The sequence below is a fragment of the Zalophus californianus genome, chromosome 10 (genome assembly GCF_009762305.2).
Source record: "Zalophus californianus isolate mZalCal1 chromosome 10, mZalCal1.pri.v2, whole genome shotgun sequence".
Lineage (NCBI taxonomy): Eukaryota > Metazoa > Chordata > Mammalia > Carnivora > Otariidae > Zalophus > Zalophus californianus.
In genome coordinates, this window is record NC_045604.1 from 72,334,650 (window position 1) to 72,361,757 (window position 27,108).

General features: G+C 54.5%; 2 protein-coding genes across 15 annotated transcripts in view; one reads left to right on the forward strand and one right to left on the reverse strand.

Annotated features, from left to right (window-relative positions):
- Positions 1-13,648, forward strand: part of DNASE1 (deoxyribonuclease 1) — a 49,347-nt gene extending 35,699 nt beyond the window's left edge. For 8 of the 14 annotated variants that reach the window (XM_027614159.2, XM_027614168.2, XM_027614163.2 and 5 more), the window contains 8 exons: positions 3,775-4,688; positions 4,990-5,078; positions 5,235-5,318; positions 5,517-5,632; positions 5,776-5,888; positions 5,961-6,115; positions 6,222-6,577; positions 13,183-13,648. In XM_027614159.2, coding sequence (XP_027469960.2) covers positions 4,542-4,688; positions 4,990-5,078; positions 5,235-5,318; positions 5,517-5,632; positions 5,776-5,888; positions 5,961-6,115; positions 6,222-6,498 — 981 coding nt within the window. In that variant the 5' untranslated portion in view covers positions 3,775-4,541 and the 3' untranslated portion in view covers positions 6,499-6,577; positions 13,183-13,648. Of the gene's footprint in view, positions 1-3,774; positions 4,689-4,989; positions 5,079-5,234; positions 5,319-5,516; positions 5,633-5,775; positions 5,889-5,960; positions 6,116-6,221; positions 6,578-13,182 lie in introns of those variants that run through there. The other 6 variants (XM_027614166.2, XM_027614169.2, XM_027614173.2 and 3 more) reach the window with 5 other exon arrangements.
- TRAP1 (TNF receptor associated protein 1) overlaps positions 6,593-27,108 on the reverse strand; it is a 52,614-nt gene continuing 32,098 nt past the window's right edge. The window contains exons 5-18 of the mRNA XM_027614157.2: positions 25,450-25,521; positions 23,973-24,133; positions 22,770-22,879; positions 22,109-22,182; positions 21,161-21,316; positions 19,355-19,475; positions 18,369-18,438; positions 15,695-15,842; positions 13,656-13,841; positions 13,148-13,286; positions 12,285-12,370; positions 11,477-11,622; positions 7,303-7,375; positions 6,593-6,991 (exon numbers count right to left, since the gene is read on the reverse strand). Coding sequence (XP_027469958.2) covers positions 6,890-6,991; positions 7,303-7,375; positions 11,477-11,622; positions 12,285-12,370; positions 13,148-13,286; positions 13,656-13,841; positions 15,695-15,842; positions 18,369-18,438; positions 19,355-19,475; positions 21,161-21,316; positions 22,109-22,182; positions 22,770-22,879; positions 23,973-24,133; positions 25,450-25,521 — 1,644 coding nt within the window. The 3' untranslated portion in view covers positions 6,593-6,889. The remainder of the gene's footprint in view (positions 6,992-7,302; positions 7,376-11,476; positions 11,623-12,284; positions 12,371-13,147; positions 13,287-13,655; positions 13,842-15,694; positions 15,843-18,368; positions 18,439-19,354; positions 19,476-21,160; positions 21,317-22,108; positions 22,183-22,769; positions 22,880-23,972; positions 24,134-25,449; positions 25,522-27,108) is intronic.

Sequence of the window (27,108 nt, forward strand, 5' to 3'; positions counted from 1 at the left end):
TAATTAAATAGGTAAGTCTAAACAACTTAAGTATTTATGTCCTAGCAACTTAGAGACATTTGGAAAAGTAATATACAGTCCCTAACACACAATGGTTCATCTTAAGAGTTTTGACTTTATAATGTGCAAAAATGATATGCATTCATTAGAACCCATACTTTAAATTTTGAACGTCGATCTTTTCCTGGACCGATGATCTGCAGTAGGATCCTCTCTCGGGATGCTGGGCAGTGGCAGGAACCCCAGCACCCAGTCGGCCATGCGGTCACAAGGGTAGCAGTCGATACCCTTGGCAGACATTGTTTTTCACTGTCAGTACAGTATTCAGCAAATTACATGAGATATTGAATGCTTTATTATAAAATAGGCTTTGTGTGGGAGGATTTGGCCCAACTGTAGGCTAATGTCAGTGTTCCGAGCACGTTTAACGTAGGCGAGCCTAAGGTGTTGGTGTTCGGTAGGTTAGGTGTATCAAGTGCATTTCAACATTTTCAACTTGCAGTGGAAAGTTATGGTTCTCAATGTGGTTACAGCGGTTACCAGGACATAACCTTTATTATAAATTGAGGAATGTCTGTACATATGAATTTGAAGAAAAAATATTTTCAGTAAGTCACCAAAATTACTTAGGAATGGAACGTAAGCCTATTGGGCACTTTTACAATCATGGAATCAGAGTGGATGCTGCCATCCCTAGTGCCTGCTGCACACGGATTTTCACACAGAACATTCTCAGTAACCGCAGAAACCTAGCCTTGCACAGACCTGCAGCAACGGAAAGGAATGTAGCAAGAGAAACTGTTGAAACCGTGAGCACCTGAACCACAGTGTCCAGCCATGTTGAGGATCACTGGTCCCCTCAGAAGCTGCATGTCCTGTGGTGCCCAGCAGGGTCAGTGTGGGAACCACAGCTGTGTGTCCTTCCCATTTCCGTGGTCATCCTCACCCCAGGGCTACATTTTGGTGTCAAGCCACCCCCACCCCCAGAGCGTTCAGAAGCAGGTCACAGGGTCTTGTGGCAGTTACTGTGACATGCAGGCCACCAACCTGCACAGAGGTGTTCCTTTGCTGCCATTGTTGCCAGCCTTAGTGCTTAGAGGATGTTTTCCTTATCCTTTGATTTCAGCCATACCAGAGCTGAAGACCTGGCTTTGACTTCAGTAAACCATTGTGACGTGCAGTTTCCCCTTCCCGTCTCTGGAGCAGGGTTTAACCAAAGAGGGTGTCAGTCTTTCAGGATTGATGTAAAAATACTTCAGCCTGATCAGAGAAGGTGGTCTGCTGTCAGCGCTCATTTCCCTGCTGTCAGGACTGAAAAATGCCAGAAGCATGGGGCTTCCTACCTTTCCCTGGCCACCTATTCTGTGTCTCCGTTGTGGGGCTGGGCATGGGAGGAGTGTACCCGGACTCCTCGCTGTTAGTGTTGAGCTTGGCCACTGTGGAGGCCAAAAGAATGTGGTCAGAGGTGGCAACATGCAAATTCTGAACTGGGGCCTCTGGAGGCATCGTTTATTTGCTCCTCTGGAAGTTTCACCTTCCACCATTTACAGGACTGTGCCTTGGGTAGCTGCAGGCCTGTGAGCATGAGGAAGCATATGTTGTACATTGAGTTTGGGGATTGCTTGTTACACAAGAGCTGACTGATAAAAACTGAAAAGTCCATGAGAAAAAGGTAAGAGAGTGACAAATAGAGCCTTTGAGAGGGTTATTATTCTTAAGGATAAAGACGATTTTTAAGGAGATGTAATATGTGTCTTCCGTGGAATGTTATCCGTTGATACTTAAACCCAAGAGGAGGGTAGTGACAGTTTTTTCCCCATTTTATAGATGAAGACGAGGCTCAAAATGAGAGTGAGGATGCGGGGCGCCTGGGTGGCTCAGTCGTTAAGTGTCTGCCTTCAGCTCAGGTCATGATCTCAGGGTCCTGGGATCGAGTCCCCTGTCGGGCTCCCTCTCCCTCTGTCCCTCCCGTTTCTGCGCACGTGCGTGCTCTCTCAAATGCATAGATCAATCTTTAAAAAAAAAAATGGGTGAAGATGCAGCAGGTGAGTCTGGTGCGGCCCCCAGACCCCCAACTCCTGATCGAAGCTCTTTTGCGGGCCGTGTTGCTTCTCCTGCAGGCCCAACTCCTAGGGCAGCCGATACGGCAGCCATGCACTGGGCCTGGCTCTTGGTATAAGTGGGGCCGCAGTGAGGACCCAGGAGGGAGGGCAGAGACCACACCAGGGAGCTCCACAGGGCACAAGGGCAGCGTTTTGCCCAGGAGGGGTGTGCTGATAGGTGCCCGTGTTGCGTGTGCTGAGAACTGGAAGGACCAGGTAGCTGCAGGGTGACACTTAATGCCACCTGTGGGCGGCATTCCATGTTCATTCAGAAGCGGGGCTGGCAGCCTCCCTCTGCGTTTGCTCCCAGATTTCCCTTGAAAGGTCCGGCACGGGGTGTCTAGCAACGAGTGCATGGGAGAACAGGCTCCAGGTGCCTGCGGTGCACACACCAACAGTCTTGCTCGCTGAGCACAATCTGGATTTTGATGTGCTTAAAAACTCAAGAGATGGAGAACGGGAGAGGCAGCAAGCAAATCTTTGTTCAGGCTGTGATGGGCGTGCTGGCAGTTTGAGGGCCAGGCCACCTGACTACACAGGAGGGACACGTGAACGGACTGGTGTGACAGCCACAGCCGTCTGTCAGCAGGCTTTCATTACCTTGGACTCCTGGTCTTGTTGGTTTACCTTCTGACTGGTTTTTCATCCCCTCTGCCACCTCCTGCCCCGTGACGCCCTGGCTGGATCCGCACTTCCCTGACCCTTGCCTCAAGGCCGCCCCAAGCTCCCTGTCCTCCAGTCCTGTGGCCCCTCCTGATGGGCGGAGTCCCTTCCAGGGGATCGTAAATGGCTCCCAGAAGAGATCCCTGGCCTAACCCCTGGAACCTCTGACTGTTAACTTAGAAGGCAGGAAATAGATTCTGCAGGTGCAATCAAGTCAAGGCTCTTGAGATGGGGAGAAGGTTCTGAAGGTTCGGGAGGATGCTAAATCCCATCCCATGGATCTTGTAAGAGGAACAGAACTGACAGCAGCGTGCCGACGGGGGTGGATGGAGTGGGGTGACCTGGAGCCCCCGGGAGCTGGAGATTCAGGGAACCTTCCCCCATGTCTCTATGGGAGTGCGGCCCCCGGGACACTTTGATTTCAGCGCCGTGAAATGGATTTTGGTCTTTGGCCTCCACAGCTGTTAGAGAATACATTTTTGTCAATTTAAGCCACCAGCTTTTTAGTGACTTGTTTCTGCAGACACAGAAAATGACCACAAACAGGACAGTCAGGGATTTCAAAACAGAAATGACTGGACATGAGGCCTAGCCCAGAGCCTTCAGCTGCTTGATGGTGTCCCTCAGTCACCTGGGGTCACCTCCGCCTGAAACACACTCTTCACCCTAAGGTTCCCCGTTGCCTTGCTGGCAATGGAGGTGGGCCCTGCATCCCACCGCTTCCTGGGGCCCACGGCACGTGCTCCTCAGGGAGAGCCCAATTTCCAGCCCAGTGGCCTGCAGCCGACACTGCGGACCCATGAGGAAGCGGTGGTTGGGTCTCGGGGGGAATGGTTGGCTTTGACCTGTGGCTCCAAGGTCATCTCCAGACTGGAACACAGCCGGGCCCGCCCCCTGACACACACCTGCTACCTGGGAGAGCAGCATGTGTGAAGGACACGGGCACCTTGGCCCGGTCATTAGACTTTTTGAAACCAATGGCAAATATTATCTGGTGCTCTTTTTACAGCAGCAAGAACCTGTGCCTGTTGGAATAGGTGCACGCCAGCCAACCAGGTGCGTGGGAAAGCCACACAGGCTGCACCATTCTTCTGTCCCCCAGGTGATGCCCTGGGAAAGGTCACAACTGCGTAAACCTTTAAAACCCCAGGGGGAAACAAACATTCCCTGTGCTGGGACTCAGCTGCAACTCTGCATGGGTGTCTCACCCGTTTTTTAATTCACTCTCTTTGTAACTAATTTTTCTTAAAGTAGCAAAAGGAGACCATAGATACTGAGCAGAGGATATCTATTCCTAACTCTTGTAAGAATTTTCATCGTCCTTGCAGAAGCTGACCTTCGGGTGAGTGTCTGGTGCCCCAAGGGCAGTGTGACACAGGGCCCATGGAAAAGGGGTGCCAGGCCTGGAGGCCCCTCAGGTGACTGGCCCCTTGGGAAGAGCCCTTGCCAGTCCAGGCTGGGTGGGTGCCTGGAGCAGGGAGGGCAGTGAGCCGGTGTCTCAGCAACAGAGGGCCGGGGGCCACCTCGGGCCGGCAACTCTCACAGGGGCTGGTCTTCTGGCAGGTGTAGTGAGAAGACCCAAGGGCGTTTTACTTAGCTGTCTGGCTCTCTGGACACTGGGGAGAGGGTTGTGCTCAGCCTGGCCTGTTCAGCATAGCCCACAGAAACAGGATTTACTCCACTTTGGGCTCCACCAGCCCCACCTGGTTGGACTCGGGGAGGAGGAGGCACTGTCTTATTTCCAGACTCACAGGTAAACATCCCTCCTGTTCCACGATGAGAGGCGCCAGGCTGATGGGGGCACTGCTCGCCCTGGCTGGCCTGCTGCAGGTGGCCCTGTCCCTGAAAATAGCAGCCTTCAACATCCGAACTTTTGGGGAGACCAAGATGTCCAATGCCACGCTCTCCCACTACATTGTGCAGGTCAGTCCAGGCCGGCCTGTCCCCAAGGAACCCCAGGGTGGGGGTGTCTAACAGGTTCTGGGAACACTGGGGCAGCAGCCAGTCCTGAGGGCGACCACAGACAGGGTATAGAGAGCCTCTGGTGACAGGGAGGACCCCCGTCTGCTGTTCCATCCATGGTCGGTGACAGAATCCCAGGCAGGAGCATCAGGCCAAACCATAACCTGAAGATGCCCCAGGGAGCATTTCAGCCCTTGTGGGGACCTGCAGCCGGTGTCCACCCAGGCTGCCCTGCTCAGCACCACCGTGGCCCTGTCCACAGATCCTGAGTCGCTATGACATTGCTGTCATCCAGGAGGTCAGAGACAGCCACCTGACAGCCGTGGGGAAGCTGCTGGACATACTCAATCAGTGGGTGATTGGGGGGGGGGGGCTGGGGAGGCACAGGACGGTGATCCTCCCCCCATGGCACGGTACCATTGCCTGACGGAGCCAAGAGCCCTGCTGTGGGCAACAGGAGGGTTCCCTGGGGGCCCTCTGACGGGCATGTTCATTTCCTTAATCCAGGGATGACCCCAACACCTATCAGTTCGTGGTCAGTAAGTCGCTGGGCCGCAACAGCTACAAGGAACAGTACCTCTTCTTGTTCAGGTAAAGCCCCAGCGCCGAGAAATGGGGGCCACCCGGGGACGTTGAGGCTGAGGGGGTCCTCAAGGGCAGCAGTCTGTCCTACGGGGAGGAACTGGCTCGTGCTCTGTGGCCTCCAAGAGCCCGGGGCCCTGGTGTGGGCCACCCCCCCTCCACCAGGCTGCACCCCCGGTCCCAGGCTAAGCCCCTGGCCTTCCCCAGACCCAACCAGGTGTCTGTACTGGACAGCTACCAGTATGACGACGGCTGCGAGCCCTGTGGGAACGACACTTTCAGCCGCGAGCCCGCCATCGTCCTGTTCCACTCCCCGCTCACGGGTATGCACCTCTTCCTGGGGGCCCTGGAAAGCCCTGGCCCCCCCCAGTGCTTCGGTCTGACGTTGAAGGCACTCGGGAGCACACCGCCTTGGGACTGGCTCATGCCCCCACCCTGGGACTGAGCAGGACCACCCTCTCCCCAGCGGTCCAGGCCTTCGCCATTATTCCCTTGCATGCGGCCCCCCTGGACGCCGTGGCGGAGATGGACTCGCTCTATGATGTCTACCTGGATGTCCGGCAGAAGTGGGACCTGGAGGTCAGTGCCCCACCCCAGGCTCCGGGGGCATGTGCAACGTGCCCAGGCCAAGCAGCTGCTGTCTCCTACTAGGACATCATGCTCATGGGCGACTTCAATGCTGGCTGCAGCTACGTGGCCCCCTCCCAGTGGGCCTCCATCCGCCTGCGCATGAACCCGGCCTTCCAGTGGCTGATTCCTGATACCGCAGACACCACGGCCACCGCCACGCACTGTGCCTATGACAGGTAGGGAGGGGGTCGACTCTGGGAGCAGCCTTGCCTCCTCTGGGGCAGTCACCCTCCTGAGCTGCAGGCAGTGGGGCCCAGCCAGGGACCTTCTTGTGTGCGGCAGGATTGTGGTGGCAGGGACGCTGCTCCAGCATGCCATCGTTCCGGACTCGGCCACCCCCTTTGACTTCCAGGCTGCCTATGGCCTGAGCAGCGAGCTGGTAGGTGTCCTCCCTTACGTGCTTCAGCTTTGCTGGGGCCAGCACATGGTGCCGGGGCGGGGGGGGGGGGGGGTGTCCGGTCACAAAGTACCGTGTGCAGAGCGGGCCGTGCACCCCTGTCCTCACTATGGGTTTCCCCACAGGCCCAGGCCATCAGTGACCATTACCCGGTGGAGGTGATGCTAAAGATGGTTTGATGTGAATGGGGCCTGGGCTGGTGACCTCTCCCCTCTACCTCTCCAGCTTGCCTGTCCTCACGGTAAGCATGGGCAATGAGGTTTTCCTCTGAGCACCCTCCCCTGAACCACCCCAGCAGCTGGAGTCTGGGGAAGTAGACCTGGCACTATCTCTGCTTCCTGTGTGAGTAAGGGCCTTGTGGCAGCCGAGCGCCTACCTGCCTTTGCAGTCCAGACACAAGTTTACCAGTTTACCATTTAGATTAACAAATGCTTTTAAGTAAATAAAGCTCAAAGGGGGTGTTGTCACCAGTCCTGTCTCAGGCTACCTCATCGTCCTCTACTTGAGCCCTAGTCCCTGCGCGTAGACTCGGGGCCTTCATGCCCACGGCCCCTCAGCGTCGCTCTAGGGCCTTGACAAGCAGGTGGTTCAGGCGGCCCACCATGGGGCGGGGGTCATCGACGAGCCCCGCGGCAATCATGGCGTTCTCATAGATCTGAAAGGTAGGGGTAACCTCATCAGTGAGAGGACAAGGCCCTGCAGAGGGAAAAAAAAAGAGCACTACCTTTTTCAAAATGGGTATTAGGGGCACCTGGGTGGCTTAGGTCATGATCTCAGGGTCCTAGGACTAAGCCCCGCACTGGGCTCCCTGCTCAGCAGGGAACCTGCTTCTCCCTTTGCTGCCGTGCCCCACCCCCACCCCACGCACTCTCTCAAAACTTCAAACCAGGGTTTTAAAGGTAACAGGTGTCCCACTTCACCAGACGATGTGGGCACCGCAGTTCTGCTCGTCCCCAGGAGACTCACCTGATCAACCAGTAGCTGGGCCAGGTCAGGCTCACTCTCTCTCAGCTGACTGAGCTTCTTAATCAGCGTGTGTCTATAGCATAGAAAACACCAGAAATGAGCTCAAGAGCCTCTGTGTTCTGATGACTTTTCTGAGAGTTTGGGGTTATCTGAACATTCAAAAAAAATGTAGGAGGATGGTCCAGTACAAGAAGCACAACGGGGGCGCCTGAGTGGCTCAGTGGGTCAAGCAACTGCTTTCGGCTCAGGTCATGATCCTGGGACCCCAGGATCGAGCCCAATGTTGGGCTCCCTGTTCAGTGGGAAGCCTGCCTCTCTCATGCTAATAAAAGGAAAAGCACATATCAATTTCAGATGACATACCAAGAAAACCAGGAGAAATAGATTTGATTAGCAAATGCAGCAAGTACCAAAATATATGAAAAAGACATTAGTTGTCAGAAACCCTACTTAATCCATACATTTAACAGATGAACCTATTAGTATTAAAAAAAAAATCTTTTAAATTCATAAACATGTTAGAAGAGCCAGGGGAAGAGCTCTCGCAGGTATTAAAGTGTATTATAAGGCTCCAGTAATTGGATTGCTGGCTCTGAAAAGTGGAAAGCCAACATCTGGGGCCCCTGGTTGGCTCAGCTGGTAGAGTGACTCTGAGTGACTTGATCTCAGGGTCCTGAGTTCAAGCCCCATGTTGGGTGTAAAGCTTACTTTAAAAATAAACTACAGCATTAAAAAGCCGATAGCATTTTTGGGGTGCCTGGGTGGCTCAGTTAAGCATCTGCCTTCAGCTGGAGTGCTGGGATTGAACCCTGTGTCAGGCTCCCTGTTCAGCAGGGAATCTGCTTCTCACTCTCTTGAATGAATAAATAATATCTTTTTTTAAAAACAAAAGAAAAAAAGCGAGGGCGCCTGGGTGGCTCAGCTGGTTAAGCGACTGCCTTCGGCTCAGGTCATGATCCTGGAGTCCTGGGATCGACTCCCACATCGGGCTCCCTGCTCAGCGGGGGGGTCTGCTTCTCCCTCTGACCCTCTTCCCTCTCGTGCTCTCTCTCTCAAATAAATAAAATCTTAAAAAAAAGAAAAAAGCGAATATCTTGGTGCAAACAGAGAGATCGCCTAACTGTACATGAGGGAGGGTAACTGGCCAATCACTCAGAATGCTACTGGATTTCTACTGGATTCTTAGATCAAAAGAAATACAAACATTTAGAGGAAAATTTCAGAAGGACTTTTGAAGCAAAATACACAGAGGTCAAAAAGGAGAGAGCTTTGCATGAGAAGTGCATCTCTTCCTGCACAGGAGAAAACACCATAAATAAATTGAGAAGTTTGGTAAAACTGAAGGCGTCAGGGAAATTCAAGTGTGTCTGCCACAGAGGACAGTGGAGTCTGTAAACTGGGCACGTACACTGCTCTGAGACACAGCAACCCCCTTCCCACAGCACTGCATCTGGTAAAACACTCCAAGACCCACCAGCAAATGTGCTTGCACACGCACCCGCTGGCTCTGGGAAGACACACACACCTAACGTGGGCCACATGGGGGGCAAAGGTGTAAGGGAAATGTCACTGTGAACTCTCTTGGTTCTTTGGATTTCTGAACCAGATGAACGAATTACCAATTTTAAAAGCAACTAAAATTTCAGAATAGGCTCTGGCAACAGAAATGAGCACCCAGTACAGCTCCCTCACAGAACCACTTCCAAGCCAGCATGAAGGCATGCCCACGGGGCCAGTCTGCGCCTGGGCCAGGCACTCACAGCTGGAAGCCCCCTGCGCAGCCGGACAGAGGTGCCACGGGAGCGGCTCCTGCGCGGAGCTGCCCCACGCCGTGCGACTGGCCGTGAGCCACGTCCAACCTCTCATCCACAGACTCTTGTGTCTAGTCATTTGGCTCACAACGTGGAAGAGGAACCTCTTTCCTACCCCCGGCAGTCTAAACAAAATTTATGATTATAAACCAACATGAAAAATATGGTAACGATTAAAAATAGTAATTAAAAAAAAAACATACAGGGTCGCCTGGGTAGCTCAGTCGAGCATCCAACTTGGTTCCAGCTCGGATCATGATCTCAGGGTTACGGGCTCTGCGCTCAGCAGGGAGTCTGCTTGAGATTCTCTCGCCCTCTCCCTCTCTCCCTTACCCCCTCCATGCTCATTTGCACTCTCTCTTAAAAAAAAAAAGCATATAACAATGTAAGACCAGAGTCCAGAAAAAACACCAAATGGGCTGTAGTGACTGTGGTAGGGGACAAGCCTAGATGTTTGCTTTTTGCTATTTTCTAACATTTTAGGTAACTTGTTGGTGTAATTTCATTTAAAAAATTACTGAAGGGGCGCCTAGGTGGCTCAGTCAGTTAAGGAGCCAACTCTTGGTTTCAGCTCAGGTCATGATCCCAGGGTCATGGTATCGAGCCCCACACTCAATGCAGAGTCTGCTTGAGATTCTCCCTCCCTCCGCCCCTACCTCCAACCATGTGTTCCCTCTCTGTAAAATAAATCTTATAAAATTACTACTGTATACAAAATCGCTCCAAAAAATCTTCATATACAATTGCAAGTTAGAAAATGGCATTTCTAAATATCCAATAAATAAGGTACATCATAAACAATGTGCAATCTCTCTACAGTTACCAAAAAATACTAAATAAGACCTAAATAGAGAAATCTGGCATGTTCATGGATGAAAGATTGGACACAAAGATGCCAGTTCATTCGAAATTGACTTGGAGCCAGTATAACCTCAACCACAAGCCCAACTGTGTGTGGGGGTGGAGCGGGGGGACACCTGTCAGGCCACCTCGTCCAAGCACAGACCTTCAGGAGGGAAGATACCCTTGAAGGGAAATAAGGGGGGACTGACTGAATACAGATGTGCGGGGAACACCGTGCACTGCGGCCACGTGATGCTGGACAGAGACGTGAAGCCAATCAGCAGGGAGAGGGCAGCTGTGAGCAGTCACGGCACAGGGCAAGCAGGTGTTCATGTGGAGTGAGAGACAACTCTCCCACATCCCGAACCAATGAGAGATGGACTAAAACCTTAAAGCTTTTAGACAATACATTCAAGACTCTGATAAAGATTTCTCCAAAACCTAGAACAGCAACGAACACAGACTTCCAGCATGGTGGGGGGACAGGGGCAGTGGGCGAAGGGGTTGAGGGGCTCAAACTTCAGTTGTAAAGTCAATCACAGGAAGAGAAGTACAGCACAGAACCATCGGTAGTAGCACAGTGATGGGGTAAGGGACTTCTCGCGGTGAGCCCGTTGTCACGTCCATAAACGTCAACATCATTATGTCGTACGCCTTAAACTAACACCGTATGTCCACTAGACTTCAACCAAAGTAATGAGTATTTTAAAAGTTATGATTTCGTTAAATTAAAATTAAGAACTTCTCAGAACACATCTTTAGACAGATGAAACGACACTGGAAGATGACAGTGGCAACCGAGAAAGCGTACATAAACTATGAAACAGAACAGGAAAAAGGCCAGTCTTGGGCGCGTCCTCGCGCGCAGGGCCCGGGGCCGCAGTGTGCGAACAGCGGCGTCTCCTTGCCCCGCGGAGGGCACCTGGGCAGGTGAGCCTCAGGGAGACGCGCGGGGGCCAGACGAGACAGGAGTGTTCAGAGCAACCCATTCCCGGCAGCCCCCAAATGAGAACTACTCACAAGTTCACTAAGAAAGACTAAATCGCGGCACTGAGGCACACTCCGGCCTGTCACTCCGCCCCGAACACGACCGCACCCCCAGCCTCCCTCCCTGGGCACCGCCTGTCGCCGAGTGAAGGAAGCACTTCCGAAGCACGTGCCCGGGGACTCCACTGACAGGCCACTCAGATCTGTCTCCAGGACACACGGCGGATGGCGGACTAGAGCTCGGGCAGGAACTCCGTCTCTACAGTGAGGGCTGTGTGGCCACTGAGGAGGGACAGGCCCCCACTGGGCCACTTGCAGTGTTCAAGAACCTCCCGCAGGGGGTTGGGGGGACGTGTAAACTGAAATGCAGTTGGATCACACAGGTGGTGTCTTTATGGTCACCAAACTGCATGTAAGCCTTTTGCCCTTTGTAGCTGTCAGACACACAAGCAGCTCACACACCACTGTGGATTACTGGGCGGGGGGAGGATCGTGCGGGCCCGTGCCCTGGGCCCAAGGGGCCGGGAGCCTACCTGGGGTTGATCTCCAGCGTGGGCTGCAGGAGCTGAGCGCGCTCCTCCTGGGTCTTGGCCAGCTGCTGCATGCGCAGGAAGTGCCGGGCAGCCCCCATCTCCAGCACGGTGATCATGGCAGGGTGGGTGTCCAGTCGAAGAGTCACCTACAAGCAAGGCCAGGGACCGGGTGAGGGAGGAGCCAAAGGGGGGGAGGCAGGGAGGGCTGGGCTACAGGGTCTTGACCAGGTCGGAAGCTTCCCCAGATGACACGAAAGAATGCAGATCTCTGGGGACAACCCCCCCTCCCCCCGCCTGATGCACTACTGAGAAGGGAGCTCGAGCCACTGCCACACAAGTCCCCGGGACAGAATCCTGACTGGGGACTCCCTCCTCCCGTGTCCCTCACAGCTACCAGCTTCTCATGAATCAGTGGCTGTCCCAGGGCCATCCTGCCTGGTTACTCACGCTTCTCGGCTGCACAGGGACCACCGCCGAGTCCTACGACTATCTAGGACCCTGGAGGCCCGCCCATCCCGATGGCCCGAGCCTCCTTCCCACAGACAACGCTCTCACCACCCCTCCAGCCCTGCCCACGGCTCCCAGGGGCCTTAGGTCGTCCGGGCGCACCATCTCCCCGCAAGCATTCACGCCCCCGGTGCTGTGTGCACACGCGTAGGAGCGGCAGCAACATGCCCGTCTCCACCCCAGGTCACGGCCTCGAGCGGCACCGGGAGACGCGCACGAAGCCAGCCACTCAGCCCACAGCAGTGGGGTCACAGAGGGCCATGGCAGCTGGGAAGTGGCCCGTCCCTCTGGAAGGCCTCACCTTCACAGTGGTGACACGGGACCCCAGCACATTTCTCATCCAAGCCATCAGGTCCTCCGTCTCCTTCTCCGACAGGCGGTCACCAGCTACAGGAGAGAAGGCAGTGAGCTCTGAGCTGTTACCGGCGACTCCACCCCAGGGGATCCCGCCGGGGCCTGAAACGCTAAAGCCCCAAGAGCGGGTTTTAAAGAAGGCTCCCTCCACCCCCCACTGGCCGCCAGCACAAAGAAGCTTCCCAGAAGGCTCTTCACCTAAAAGCAAGCAGGTAAAACTGGACCTCAAAAAGGACATTTTAGGGGCGCCCGGCTGGCTGCGCTGGTAGAGCATGTGACTCTCGCTCTCAGGGTCACAAATTCAAGCCCCACAGTGGATGTGGAGCCTACTTTTAAAAAAGGACACTTTTGTTGCCTGAGGCCCATGTTAATTTTTTTTTAAAGATTTTACTTATTTATTTGAGAGAGAACAAGAGGGAGCACGAGAGGGAAGAGGGTCAGAGGGAGAAGCAGACTCCCCGCCGAGCAGGGAGCCCAATGTGGGACTCGATCCCGGGACTCCAGGATCATGACCTGAGCCGAAGGCAGTCACTTAACCAACTGAGCCACCCAGGCGCCCCAGGCCCATATTAATTTTGTAGGAGTTTTAAGAAGATGATTTCTAATTCTCTCAGGAAGCCAAGCTGGAAGGAGCATAGGAGAGGTCCCAGGATCTAAACAAAGATGTTCCCAGCAGCTTCTTTTATGCAGGGTGGGGACCCCAGATACAAACAAGCAAAGAAAACCCCATATAAATAGCCCCCCGGGGCCTGCCTCCCCACACCCCCAGGCCACTGCCCAGGCCTGGGCCCAGACAGAAGGCAAGCTGACCTGGGGACCCATCCTCCAACTTCTCCTCCTTATAGTGGTCAACAACGATGTCCGTCTCCACAGAGATCAGTTTCTTCTTGTCAAACTCACGAAGGTGGAGCAAGGTCAGCTCATCAAACTGCTCATAGCAGAAGAGAACCTGCGAGAGCCGGAGAACGTCAGCGTCGGGCCTTGAAATGTCTGCCCGTGACAGGAAGAGAGGGGCGCGTGAGAGGCAGGCGGGGTCCCACGTCCGGAAATGCCACACCAGAGACCCTAGGGCCTCAGCACAGTCCTGAGCAGGCCCTGGGCTATGACGCACCAGCAGCAACAGTGACTCTACAGAACCCCACGTCCCTTCCCAGAGACAGACTAACGGCAGCTGGGCTGGGCCTCTGGATGCTACCTCGCACTGCTTGGCTCTCCTGTGTCCTGGGCCCATTCAGCCACTGTCCACTAAGCAGAGACCCTCCTTCAGGGGCTCAGACACCGGTTACCCTGTCCTGGCCCCAGCCCGTGGCTCACCCACCTCCATGTTTTTCTGCTTCATGGCTTCGTAGTAGGGTGAATGCTCGGCCAGGTGCCGGCTGGGGGCACACAGGTAGTAGATGGTGCGGGTGCCGGCCTGCATGCGGCTCGCATAGTCCAGGAGGCTGGTCAGCTGCCCAGCGGGCAAGGCCGAGGACTCGTACCGCAGCAGCTTTGCGATATCCTCCTGCGGACAAAGGCCAGCTTGCTCTCATTCCAGGTCCTGTTCTGAAAGCCTCCCACCTGCCTGGCACAGACCTCGGAAGCCTATGGCTACGGGGAAGAAGGGTTCTGGCCGGCCTCAACCCGGGCTGCCAGGCCCAGGGATAGTGCTCAGCCCCGGGGTAGGGGGGGCGGCTGTGGGGACTCTGGTGGTATCCATTAGGTCCCACATCAAAAGTTCAGGGGAGGGGCGCCTGGAGGGGCTCAGTCGTTAAGCGTTTGCCTTCGGCTCAGGTCATGATCCCAGGGTTCTGGGATCAAGCCCCACATCGGGCTCCCTGCTCCACAGGAAGCCTGCCTCTCCCTCTCCCACTCCCCCTGCTTGTGTTCCCTCTCTCGCTGTATCTCTCTCTGTCAAATAAATACAATCTTAAAAAACAAAAAGTTCAGGGGACCCTGGAGAGAACCTTCACCCAGGTGGTCCAGGGCCCTGTGGAGAAGGGCTTTCTGGTCCTGTCCCAGGAGTGGCCAGACACTGTCCGTGGCAGAGACTTTCCTGGACCCAGCATCCTCCCTCCATTCTAGTCACTGACCCTGCCTCTTGGGCATGTGGACTCGGTGTGGAGGCCACATTCCCAGACTTCCCCACAGCATGAACTAGCCCGTGGTGGGGTAAGCTACCTGACAACAAGCTGGGGCCTGGGTCCCTGATGCCACCAGCCCAGATGTGACTCAAGAACTAAAGTCTGCCTAGTCTACACCATTGACTTCTCCTGGATTATCCAACACAGACGTGCAGGGAGAGGGGAACACAGGGAAGACTGGAGCCTGTTCAGAGGCGATGTCCGACGAAATGGCACGATGGAAATGAAAATGCCACCTAGGTGCTGTTAACCATAAATACATAACTGACAGCACATGGAAATTCAGACAGGCCCACACCAGGAGCTGGAGGAGTCTGCCACCAGCCAGCAGCAAGGAGGGCCTGAGGCCCAAGCCCCATGGCCTGAAACACCCCCTGGCGAACCCCAGATGCTTGGTCACTTCCTTCCTCACTGCTGTTCTGGTGCAGCAGATGAAATCCCAGCCCTGGGAGGGCCTGCTTAATGGGCATGGATGTCTTTTTGAGGGGAAGAGAATGTTCTGGAACTGGATGGTCATGGTTGCACAACTTGTGAATGCATGAAGGGCCACTGAACTGTTCACTTTTTAAAAGGGTGAATTTTGGGGAGCATGGGTGGCTCAATCAAATGTCTGCCTTCAGCTCAGGTCATGATCCTGGGGTCCTGGGATTGAGCCCCACGTCGGGCTCCCTGCTCAGTGGGGAGTCTGCTTCTCCCTCTGCCTCTGTCCCTGCTCTCAAATAAAATCGTCAAAAAAATAATACAAGGGTGAATTTTATGGTATGTGAATTATATGGCAATTTAAAATTGGCCAAAAAATGTTTATGGGATGATCGTATCATTAAGTAATTAAATTGAACTCTGGCCCCAGAGACACCGCATTAAAGAATTTCCACCAATCACACTGTGCAAATGCCGTGACTGCCCTTCCCACTCCAAGAACCAGGCACCTTGCCCTGTCCCCTGCCTTTTGTGATCTCCTGAACACCCTGAACTCTTGTGGGAGACCATGCACACCCACTTCCTTCCAGCATCAGGCCAGGAAGAGCTCAGTGCTATGGGACACGGTAAGGAGGCTCTGGGAAGTGGCACCAGGCCTGTTGTGTCCCCCGACAGAGGCCCAGAAGCCAAACACTGCCTTTACTGACCCCTGCGCGGCGCCAGGCTGGGCCACACTCATGTCCCGAGAAGCTCAGTTTTCGGGCCTCCACAGCCCATGGCAACCCAGAGAAAGGCCCAGAAACCCAGACCCTACCTTGACTTCCTGCTCGGCAGTGGTCACAATGCCCTCCCTCATGAACAAGCCATAATCTTCAAAAAACTTGGTGTATTTTTTGGCGTCTTTTTTACTCTGGTCAATGAAGAATTTTATTAGCCTCTGCTGTAGAAGGTCCCGGAGTTTCCTGCAGAACAGAAATACATTTATCCCAAACAACTTCTGTGAAATACAAAAGGTCAAAGGGCACAAAAAACATTCACTCCCACTAATAATCAAAGAAGTGAAAATGACACCATTTTGATAAAACAAAAAAAGATGAAGCAAAAACAAAGGGGACCCCTGACAAATCCCAGCCGGGGAGAGACGCCCCCGAGAAGAAGGAATGCGAACCAACCCCCCTTTGGAGGCTACAGCCTCGGTTCCTACTGCAGATCACACCTGAGACCAGAGTCAGCAAGCTTTAGGAACTGGCCTTCCGCGGGGACGCACAGCCCCCATGCTGACTGGGGAAGACTAGACTGAAGGAACGTAACAAGCTGCCTGGCCAAACATCACATCCTCTAGTGGTTCTGAAGGATGTGAGAAAGTGCCCGTGCTGGAAGCAGCAGCAGATACAGACACGAACAGACCATAGGGTGTGGTGCGCGTGCGCCAAGACTGTCCCCCTGCCTTCTGTGCACTGCAGTGTCCCTGTCGGGATCCACCCTCCGGCCAGGGTGTGCGCTGTAGCCGGGGCTGATGCGGCACACGCTACAGGCACAACCAACCGTACAAAACTCGGACTTCAGGGGATCAGGGTGTTGACTGTGGCATTATACAATGGCATGAAATTACAAGCGGCTTCATTACGGGTATCAAGGGTATTCTTTCTTCCTAATATTTTGCCTTTTCTTTTACAAAAGCAAAATTACCGTGTGTTTCTGTAATAACGCAGGGTAGGGGGCAAGAGTCTCACATTACCCCTAAGCCTTCCCTCTCTGCTCCCATCCCTAACCCCAATCCCTCAGCCCGAGGGCAGGATGGGACAGCACCTGCACCCGGGCTGGGGCAGCCAGAGTGGCTAGGATGGGACATCGAGCGCCCGGAGGGTGACCACGCAGCCCGGTGTGGAAGGTCAGAGCCCAGGAGGTGCGGGGGGCACCGATGTGAGGGGAGGGCAGTGGCCACGGGCAAGCTGATTTCACAGCAGGTGACTGGTCAACGCTCCACAGGTTAGGGATGACGAGAAACAGATGGCTCACGGTCAAAGGGAGCAGCACACATGGGCAGGGTCAAGACCAGGAAGTCCCAGTGGTGTCGGGAGGTCACTGGTGAACTCACCAGACTCAGAAACAAGTACTGCTGCAGAGGCACACACATCCACACACGCAGACCTCGTGTATTCCTTAGCTGACTACTAAGAGGGCCTGGGAGAAAGGACACCCCAACAGCAACGCCATCCCTAGGGCCCAGATCTTGGCTTCTCAATACCATGTTCCAATCAAAGGAAACGGGGCACCTTCATGGAGTAAGTGGTTCCAGGGTCAGGACAAGATGTAGGCGAAATACAAGGAGAGCCTAGAACATCTTGTGCCGAAAGCAAGGATGCTGAAAGCAAGGTGGGGGCATAGTCAAAGGGCCCAGGAGCCAGTCCGGGCGGGCTCCTTCCTGCTGGCTACGCTGCACGACATGTGGGCATCGAGATGCACGATGACAGTAACACATCAGAACCCACTGAACAAAATGGAAAATCAGTTCCTATAAATAAACTTTAGGTATTTAAAAATGCACACATACTATAATAAATACACTGAAAGTCTGATGAAGCGGGGCACCTGGGTGGCTCAGTTGGTTAAGTGTCAGCCTTCAGCTCAGATCATGATCTCAGATCATGGTCCTGGGATAGAGCCCTGCATCAGGCTCCCTGCTCAGCAAGGAGTCTGCTTCTCCCTTTCCCTCTGCCGCTCCCCCTGCTTGTGCACACTCCCTCTCACATAAATAAAATCTTAAAAAGTTTGATGAAGCAAGATGCTGTTCACACAGCTGCAAAATACCACCCCCATGTACAGTGTATTAATTCCAAAGGGGAAAAGAATAACTCGACACGGAGATGCCTGGCAGACACCCCCTTCGTCATGTGCCATGTGAACATCCCTAGTGATGGGACGACAACTCCAAAGTCAGGCTCTGCATGCCAGGCTGCAGTCACTGTGCAGTGCCTGCCCCTAAGCACACGGATTCAAATCCAGGTGCACCCACTGACTGGCGTCACTGGTCTGTAACTTTCTGCAACCATGACCTTGTGGAGCCCCCTCAAAGGACGATACGGGCTGCCCAGGAAAGGCCCCGGGAGGTCCCAGGTGTGCGTTAGCACTCAGCAAACAGTAGCTATTGCTACAGTCAGGGTGGGGAGCTGAGAAATGCAGCCACTTCAGCCCACAGGGATTCCAGAGAGACTTCCCGAAAAGAGGGTCACCTTCACATCATTAGTGACCTTTGTGGACCAAGGTCAGATCCCTCCTGCGACTGTCATCCTTCGCCTCCTCCACCTCAGAGGCAGCAGGCCTGGAGTCTCCCCCAGCATGGCCAAGGTGGGGGCATTTCCCCACACACGGCCCCCCAGGCCTGGTCCCACCGCAGCACCACACTCGGCTCTCAACTCCTTCATGCTCCCTGGGGACCCTTGGTGGCCAAGGTGAGTGCTGCAGGGGCCACCTCCTGTGCAGCTTACCTGATGAGCACGCTCTCCTGGAGGAGCTCCCGGCTGAGGTTCAGGGGGATGTCCTCACTGTCCACCATGCCTGAGTGAGACACAGGCCGTCAGGACCCTTGCAGCGCCCGCGGCTCTGCCCCGTCCTCACTGCACACCCCCTTCTGCCTCCCCGCATGACACCAAGTGAGACCACACCTGGGTGACAGCAAACTGGCGAAGGACACAGGGGAGATGCAGTGAGGCAACACCTTCTGGCCCCTCCAGGTCCCACTGATGCCCCAGAGCTGACGCACACAGCCCCAGTCACAGCAAAGCAATCAGAAAAAAAGCCAGCAAGGCCGATGAGCTCTGCCAGGGAGAGCTGCTGATTTTAGCCTCAGCTTGACACTCTGAAACCACGTCCTGGACTTTATGTTCAGAATCACAACTATATTGTGGACACCTCACACTTTGGAGGCTAAGGTGACACAATGGTTTAGGTGAATACTTTTTAAAGCTATAATCTCGCTCAAATTCAAGACAATTCATATGTAAACCTGAAACTCACATAATATGAATAAACATTTAAAAAGAATTCCATTCAGGGGCGCCTGGGTGGCTCAGTCATTAAGCGTCCACCTTCGGCTCAGGTCATGGTCCCAGGGTCCTGGGATCGAGCCCCACATCGGGCTCCCTGCTCAGCAGGGAGCCTACTTCTCCCTCTCCCACTCCCCCTGCTTGTGTTCCCTCTCTCGCTGTCTCTGTCAAATAAATTAAAAAAAAAAAAACAAACCATTTTAACGTGTCCTGTCACCCTGGCCCTGCACCAAGACGAGGCGGCCAGAGGCGGGAAGCTCCCTGGGCAGCGCTGAGCAGCTTCCTGTGCCTGCTCACCCCGACCCTGCACCCACAGCACACGAATGCCTTCTCCCAGAGTCGGCAGCCCCGCCTCACCCCGGCAGCTGCGCAGTCCGGGGCTGCAGGGCCACGGCCCACACGGCGAAGCACCGGCATCAGTGCCTTACCTCGAACGAAGCGCAGCCACTTGGGCAGGATGTCGGTGGCCTTGGTCTGGATGAGGACCTTGCGGCTGTACAGCGCGATGCTGGAGCCCAACTCCCGGCTCACGTCAAACATGGATGGTTTCTGGGGACAAGGAGAGAACAGTGTTGGGGAGCTCTGAGGACAACTCAGAACCTTTCCGACAGAGGTCGGCACTGGGGAGCGGGGGCGGGTGGGGAGTGTGGGGACCCAGAGGGAGAGAGAGGCCAGGAGGCCACCCTCTGTCTGCTGAGAAGCCCTAGATGCTCTCAGCACGGGGAGCAGGCCATGGGCCTTCTCCGGGCAACTGCAGCCCCTCAGCTTGTTCCCCTGGAGAACATAAACGACTACCTGCACGTCCCTGTGAACAGAGCCAAACCCAACAGGGGCCAGGGGTCAGCAACTAACAGCCCACAGGCCAAATCACCTGGCTGGTATAGCCCCAGAACAGCTCGCTCACTTTCATTTTTATTTCTTTTTAATATTTTACTTGACAGAGAGAGAGAGCATGCATGCGCACCAAGTGAGCACAAGCAGGGGGAGCGGCAGAGGGAGAGGGAGAAGCAGGCTCCCCGCTAACGGGGCTCGATCCCAGGATCCTGGGATCATGACCTGAGCCGAAGGCAGACGCTTAACCAGCTGAGCCACCCAGGTGCCCCGTAATTTTTTTTTTTAATGTATCTATTTATTTGAGGAGGGAGGAGCAAAGAGGGAGACAGAATATCTGAAACAGATTCTCCGCTGAGCACAAAGCCTGACTCAGGGCTCGATCCCAGAACCCTGAGATCATGACCTGAGCCGAAATCAAGAGTTGGATGCTTAACCGACTGAACCACTCAGGCACCCCACAACTTGTACACTTTTATTTTTTAACTTGTACACTTTTAAAGGACTGTGAAAAAGCAAACGAAGGTCTCATGATATGTGAAAAATATGTGAAATCCACACTGCAGGGTCTATGAAGTTTCCTAGAACACAGCCGGGCTCATCTGCAGCTTATGGGTGTCCACGTTACGGGGGCAGGGCTCCAGGATGTGCACGGCTTATATAGCCCAAACTAGTCCCAACCATCCCCCAACTCCTGCTCTAAACCTGCAGCATGCACGCACATCACACTGGGATCCTGCTGAAATGGAGATCCTGGGGCCACTGAGATCCTGCATCCCTAATAAGTCCCAGGACATGCTGGTACTGGTCTGCGGAACTCACTCAGTAGTGAGGGTCTCATGCTGCTTCCCAAAATGCGTAGCCATGGGATGTTACAAGAGCGGCAGTCAGAAAAGGCCAGGAAGCTTTTCTAACCCCTGAGCAGATTTCCCCTTCGCAGGATTCATCTGAGCCTTCGCCATGCTGCTGTGAGCATGGGGTATTAGGGGTCAAGCACAAGTACAGAGTGCCCGCCAACTCATCAGAACACCACGGAGCCCCAGTTAGCCGCACAGCTCAGGGGTGCACCCGCATGCAAAGGCCACCCACACGCTGCTCTGAGGGTCTCCCCATAGGTCTACAACAGCCCAAGCCCGCATGACCAAATGATTCTGTTCTTCCCCAAGATGGCACGTGAACCACCCCCCCCACTTTAAAACCCTGTGCTCACCTAACCGGAGGCATGAATTTTGCTTTTACTCTGATGCTACCAAGTTAATTTTTGTGATGTTTGTGCTGATCTGTCACCCTTCAAGGCAAGTGCTACTGGTGCTGAGAAACGCTGTCGCCATGAGGGAGGCCCCCATCCCAAGGAGCAGCAGACAAGCACTGGCAGCCCCTGCCCCACGCCCGCCAGGCCTCACCGTGTCTGGCACATAGAAGATGCTACGGATGTTAAGAGGTGCGTCCGTCTTGTAGTGCAGGGTGTAGCGGGGTTTGTCGTGGGCCTGAGCGACACAGCGGTAGAATTCCTCGTGCTGCCACTCACTCACATCCTTGGGGTCCATCATCCAGATGGCCTGGAAATGGAGATACATGAGGCCGCAGTGTCTAAGACGTGCCCTCCCAACAACCGCACAGAGCTGGGCCTCTGGAGCCTGTGGCCCTGGGTGCTGGCAAGTACGCCCCCAGGATGACCCAAGGACCCACCCATGGGACAGACCAGAGCTGTGGGCTCGGGTGCAAGCCTCCATCCCAGTCTCCAGCCCCACCCACTCCAGTGTGGGGAGGAAGGGGGGAACCACAAAGACACACAAGAGGCTCTAGAACAAGGGCGCTCCCCCCTCCCAGTACAGGGCGTCAGGAAAGGCCAGCCCAGAGGTCTGCACATGCCTGTAGGACATCACCAGTGCATCAATGAGTGAATGGACAAAGAAACATGGTCTAGCCGTGGACTATAACTCAGCTGTAAAAAGGAACAGAGGACTGACACAGGCTCCAACATGGATGAACCCTGGAACCGTTATGGTGAGAAGCCAGACACAAAGGCCACAGTGTCTGATTCCACTGACATGACATGTCAGGGGTGATGGGAGGGGAGATGGGGAGCGACTACTAACACAGGCAGGGTCCTTTTTGGGATGAGAATGTTCTAGAACAGACTGTGGCTCTGTGAACACATGAAGGACGCTGAACTGCACATGGTGCATGGGGACAGGACACGGAGGGGTCAAGACCTGGCCTTGCACAGGGGACTCCCCACGCTGGGACTCGAACAGCGCCACCCAGCCCCGACACTGTCCGTCCAGCGCTGGAATGTACCAAACGCTCCCCACAGCCACCCGAGCCCTTCAGGCAGCCGAGGGTCTCACCTGCAAGGTATTAATGCGCCTTCCGTTAAGGTACAAGGGGAAGCTGATGAAGTTACTGTACTTTGTCACCACATCTTGAAAAGAGAAAAAACACACAGCAACAATGAATACAGGAAGCTTCTGGATACAAAAGCTCTGGAAGTGGCTGCAGGTAACAGCACACCAGGGCAACTCCAGGCCAGCAGTTTCACAGGTGCAAAGCCAGGCCATGTCAGGGACAATGTCCTGCCTGCAGAGTGACCAGAACTCATACGAGAACCAGAGATCTGAGGCCCAGGCCATCACGAACCCCCACATCTTCTTGGTGGCATAAATATAGTTTTGTGGGTTAATGGTGAATCCTGGAAGCACTCGGCACCTCAGAGAAGCATCCACTCAGACCTGGATGAGACCACCGCATGGAAGCGCCAGCTCTTGTTCTCTGTGAAGCAGGCGCAGGCTTCGGGAAGCATCTTACAACACAGGGGGGGCAGGGAACGCACTGCGTGCAAGCACTGAGGGCAGAAGACAGAACCAAACCTGACGGTGCCCCAGGAGGCCTGGCCTCCCGGCGCCACAGAGAGCCAGCAGCCCCAGGAGACCACCGTGAGCCGCGCCCTAACCACTGCGCAGCCCCGGTGCCGTCGTGCACCCATCCCCCGCAGCCCAGGCTCCCGCTCACCTCGGACCCGGGCCTCGCTGGCGAACTCTCTGCTGTCTGACTTGAGGTGGATGATGATTTTGGTCCCGGTTCTCACTCCCGAGGCTTCAGCGATTTCAAACACCCCGGAACTAAGACATGGGAAAGGGAAAGCCAGCTGCACACAGCGAAGGTGACGGGTCCTACACTGCCCGTCCAGTCACCCTTCCTAGGACTGTCACAAGCAGAGCCCACATCCACACGCAGAGACACAAGCCTGAGTGCCACCACTTCGGAGCCCACAGAGCCCCCAGCTGTTGTCTCCCCCAGGGAGCACAGCCGCAGGGTTGCAGAGTGGGGCTCCCCCTATGACGAGCGCCACCTCGTGGGCTCTAGGGTCACCCAAAGTGGCCCCGATGCCGTAAGGTACTGGGCAGAAAGAGCAGATGCACAGGGACCGCCCCTAGCTCGAGCTAACCCCCCGTGTTTCTGAACCTCTAGCAGAGACCAGGCAGAGAAACTTTCTGAAGTACAAGAGGGGAAGATGCACCCCCAGAAAGTGCCTTGTCAAACCCTGGCCTGTTTCCTCTGAGCACCGCCTTCGCAGCATTAAACAGAAATCGCAGTTCTGACCGAGGGAAACGGGCTGGGGTCTGGCAGAGCCCCTCTCGCGTGCACCGCTGGACCCCCACGGCAGATGGGAGACATCGGGGAGGGATTCGGAAATGAAGGTTTGGGCCTATTGAAGTACATGCTTCAATTTGGCCAGGGTACCATTCTCCTTAAACAGAGTCTCAAGATTCTCCTGGAACATCCACCCAACGAGCCTGTGAGCCACGGTCCCTGAGCAGGCTGCACAACAAACAAGCATCTTTAATAGGCAAGGCCTTGGGCCTGACCCGGCAAACCCAGGAATTCCCGCAAAACAGAATCCAGACAGGCCGCCCCGGAGCAGGGGATACCTGGTGCCCGGCCGATCCAACGGCCAGCCATTCCCAAAGGAGCCCCGCCTGGCACAGGCCACGCTCCAGAGCACAAACCTAAGGCACAGACAGCATGCGCCATCTGGAGGGGAAAGAGTCACTGGTTCCCCAAAGAGTGAAGTGACTCTTAACTTTCCAAGTGAAGTGCTAACATCTCAGCTGACCCTCGCAGTGCACATCAGGTGCACATCAGGTACGCTTGGCTGTGGTGGCCCCAGGGCACTCCGTGTGTGTGACGTGAGGCCCGCTCTCACTTACTCACCCATCTGAGAGCCACTGGTAACCAGGGCTGCCCGGGTCCGCTGAACGGGAATAGACCTCCACTTTGTCAGCCACCATGAAAGCAGAGTAGAAACCCACTCCAAACTGGCCGATGATCTTGCTGCTGGCCTCCGCCTGGCTCTGCAGTGCATCCAGAAAGGCCTGTGGTGGCGAAGGCTGGTCAGAAGAAGGGCGGCCCCTTCCCCAGGCAGAACGCATATATGTGACTCCCTGTGTCCGTTCCCCTAGCACTGGTGGGGAACACCCTTCATCCTCAAGACAACCACATTGAGTGGTTTTTCACCACATGGTCCAGCCCGGAAACTAAGACAGGTGGGCCACACTTCCCAGGCATGGGGGGCAGCGATCTGAGCAGGCAGGGCACAGAAAGAGTGACCCCCAGAGTTTTCCTAAATGTGTCTTCTGCGTGTCTCCTAGATTCTAAGCTTCAGGGGAAAACGGTATATACCACATTCAGGTTTGATATGGTATCAGAAGACAATTTTTATGACTCCAGTTTATCAAAGTTTCTAAGATTAAAAATGAAGTAAAAGGCACCCACTCACTGCTATGGCACCGTCTACGATGACAGAAGTGTTCTACATGGCCCAATATGGTGGCTGTGGACCACATTTGGCTCTCAAGCACTCAAGTGGGGCTAGTATGCCCCAGGAACCAAGTTTTAAATTACATTTAACTTAAATTCAAACAGGCATGTGTAGCTGGTGGCTATTGTATGTGACGGCACAGACTTTCCTTGACAGAAATAGAACCAAGAATGTAACAGGGGGAGGAACTGTTATGGCAATATGGTTTCTTAAAAGAATTTCTGCAAGTCACTTTGGACTAAGAATTACACTACTTCCAGCACTTTCATCATTGCATGGTACCATTTTAGGCACCACCTAGGCCCACAAAACCAAGGAGAGGTACACAGGCAGATGGGGGCCACCAGTCTCCAACTCACTGCTGGCAGAGGTCCCAGGATCGCCTGCCCCCTGAGGGTCACATGGCAGCCACGACCCCCAGGGCGTTTCCTCCCCACAGAGCTGCCCATCCACAGACATGGCCTAGTCTCATGAATGGTGCTGAGGATGAAGAGGAGGAATGACTATCTCTGCCAGGCCCCCTCGGCCTCAAGCAATCGCTGAGAGAGGGAGAAAGGCAGGGACAGAATGGTGCGTTCCAGACTCTGACAGACGGGCTTGGAGCCTGGGGTTGGCCGATTTCTAGCTACAAAGTACTAATTTCTACCTCTTCATCTATAAGAAAGGGAAACCACCTCAGAGGTCCCCGTGAAGGGCAAAGCGCTCCCACGGCGCCAACAGAGCTGGCACCCAAGAATAGTCCTGCTGTCGCTGGGGCCTAGAGCCCTCTGGGTCCTGCCCTCTCTGGTCAGGTGGCCTCGAGAACAGATCCTCGAGCCCTAAGGGGGGTACCAGCTGCAGCCCCTGAGGAAGGGGCGGGGGGGGGCTTACCTTTGACCCCGACCTGGCAATGGTTCCCAAGTTGGACACCAGCTCTTCCTGTGTCATCCCGATACCGGTGTCCTGAGGAGAGAGGCATGCTAAGCTCCAAGGCCAGCACGCGGGAGCTGGGATGGACGTGGGCGGACAGCCGGGGACCGGGGGGGGGCGGGGGGGGAGCATGAATTACACGTGCCAGGCAGGACCTGGGGAAGTCACAGCACACGTCATCAGGGAGACCAGTTCTAGTCCGGGGGGCCGGCCGCACCAGAACAAACCCCCCTAGCAAAGAAACCCAGAGCCAAGAGACAGAAGAGAGTCCAGAAACAACTGTGCAGACTGTGTCCCTTGATTTCTGACAAAGGTTCCGAGAGAACTCAACAGGGGAAAGGAAAGCAGATGGTGCTGAAAGTGCACCCAACCTCAGCCCCCCTCACACCAGGCCCCCAACAGATCAGACACAAGAGGACCAGCGAAGACTGCACAATTTCTACACGAAAACACGGGAAAATCTGACTGTGGAAGAGGCAGCGATTTCTTACATTACTAAAAGCATGAAACAGAAAGAAAAAGTGATAAACTAGACCTCATTACAATTAAAACCTTTTGCTTTTCAAAAACCACCAAGAAAATAAAAAAGCAAACCACACACTGGGAAAAAAAAATTTGCAAAGTATGTATCTGAGGGGTGCCTGGGTGGCTCAGTCGTTAAGCATCTGCCTTCAGCTCGGGTCATGATCCCAGGGTGCTGGGATCGAGCCCCACATCGGGATCCCCGCTCCACGGGAAGCCTGCTTCTCCCTCTCCTGCTCCCCCTGCTTGTGTTCCCTCTCTCGATGTGTCTGTCAAATAAATAAATAAAATCTTTAAAAAAAAAAAGAGTACGTATCTGATATGCAACTTACATGCAGAACTATATATAAAGAAGTCTCACATCTCAATTAAAAAAACAACTTGATTAAAAATAAACCAAAAATCTGGACATTTCACAAGGAAGATACAGAAGTGGCAAACACATGACAAGATGCTCAGGATCGACCATTAATCACGAGGGAAATGCACAATAAAAACTCAGTCCCGGGGGCGCCTGGGTGGCTCAGATGGTTAAGCGTCTGCCATCGGCTCAGGTCATGATCCCGGGGTCCTGGGATCGAGCCCCACGGTGGGTTCCCTGCTTCTTCCTCTCCCTCCGCTCCCAGTCATGCTTGCTCTCTCTTGCTCCCTCTCCCTAGTGCTCTCTCTCAAATAAATAAGCAAACAAAAAGCTGAGCCGCTGGAATGGCCATCTCCACGGCCAACAGTAACCAGTGCCAGCAAGGACAGCAGCCGTGACGACTTCCCAGCCGCCGCAGCCAGCAAGCAAACCAGGACACCCACTGCAGGCAGCCTGGCATGTGTCAAGGTTACACAGCTCTCCTGGAGCCAGCGGCCCCACTCCTAGGCATTCACCCAAGAGCTTTATTCCGAACACCCCGAAGTGGAAACAAGCCGAAGCACATCACGCGGCGAGTGGACGCCGAGTGCTCTGCACGCGTGCGACGGAATACTTCTCCAGGAGGAAATGGAACAAGCTACAGCTACGTGCTGCCCCAGGGATGAATCTCACAGCATTCTGCTGATGGCAAGAAGTCAGACCAAACTCTGTTTCTATGGAATTCTAGAAAATATAAA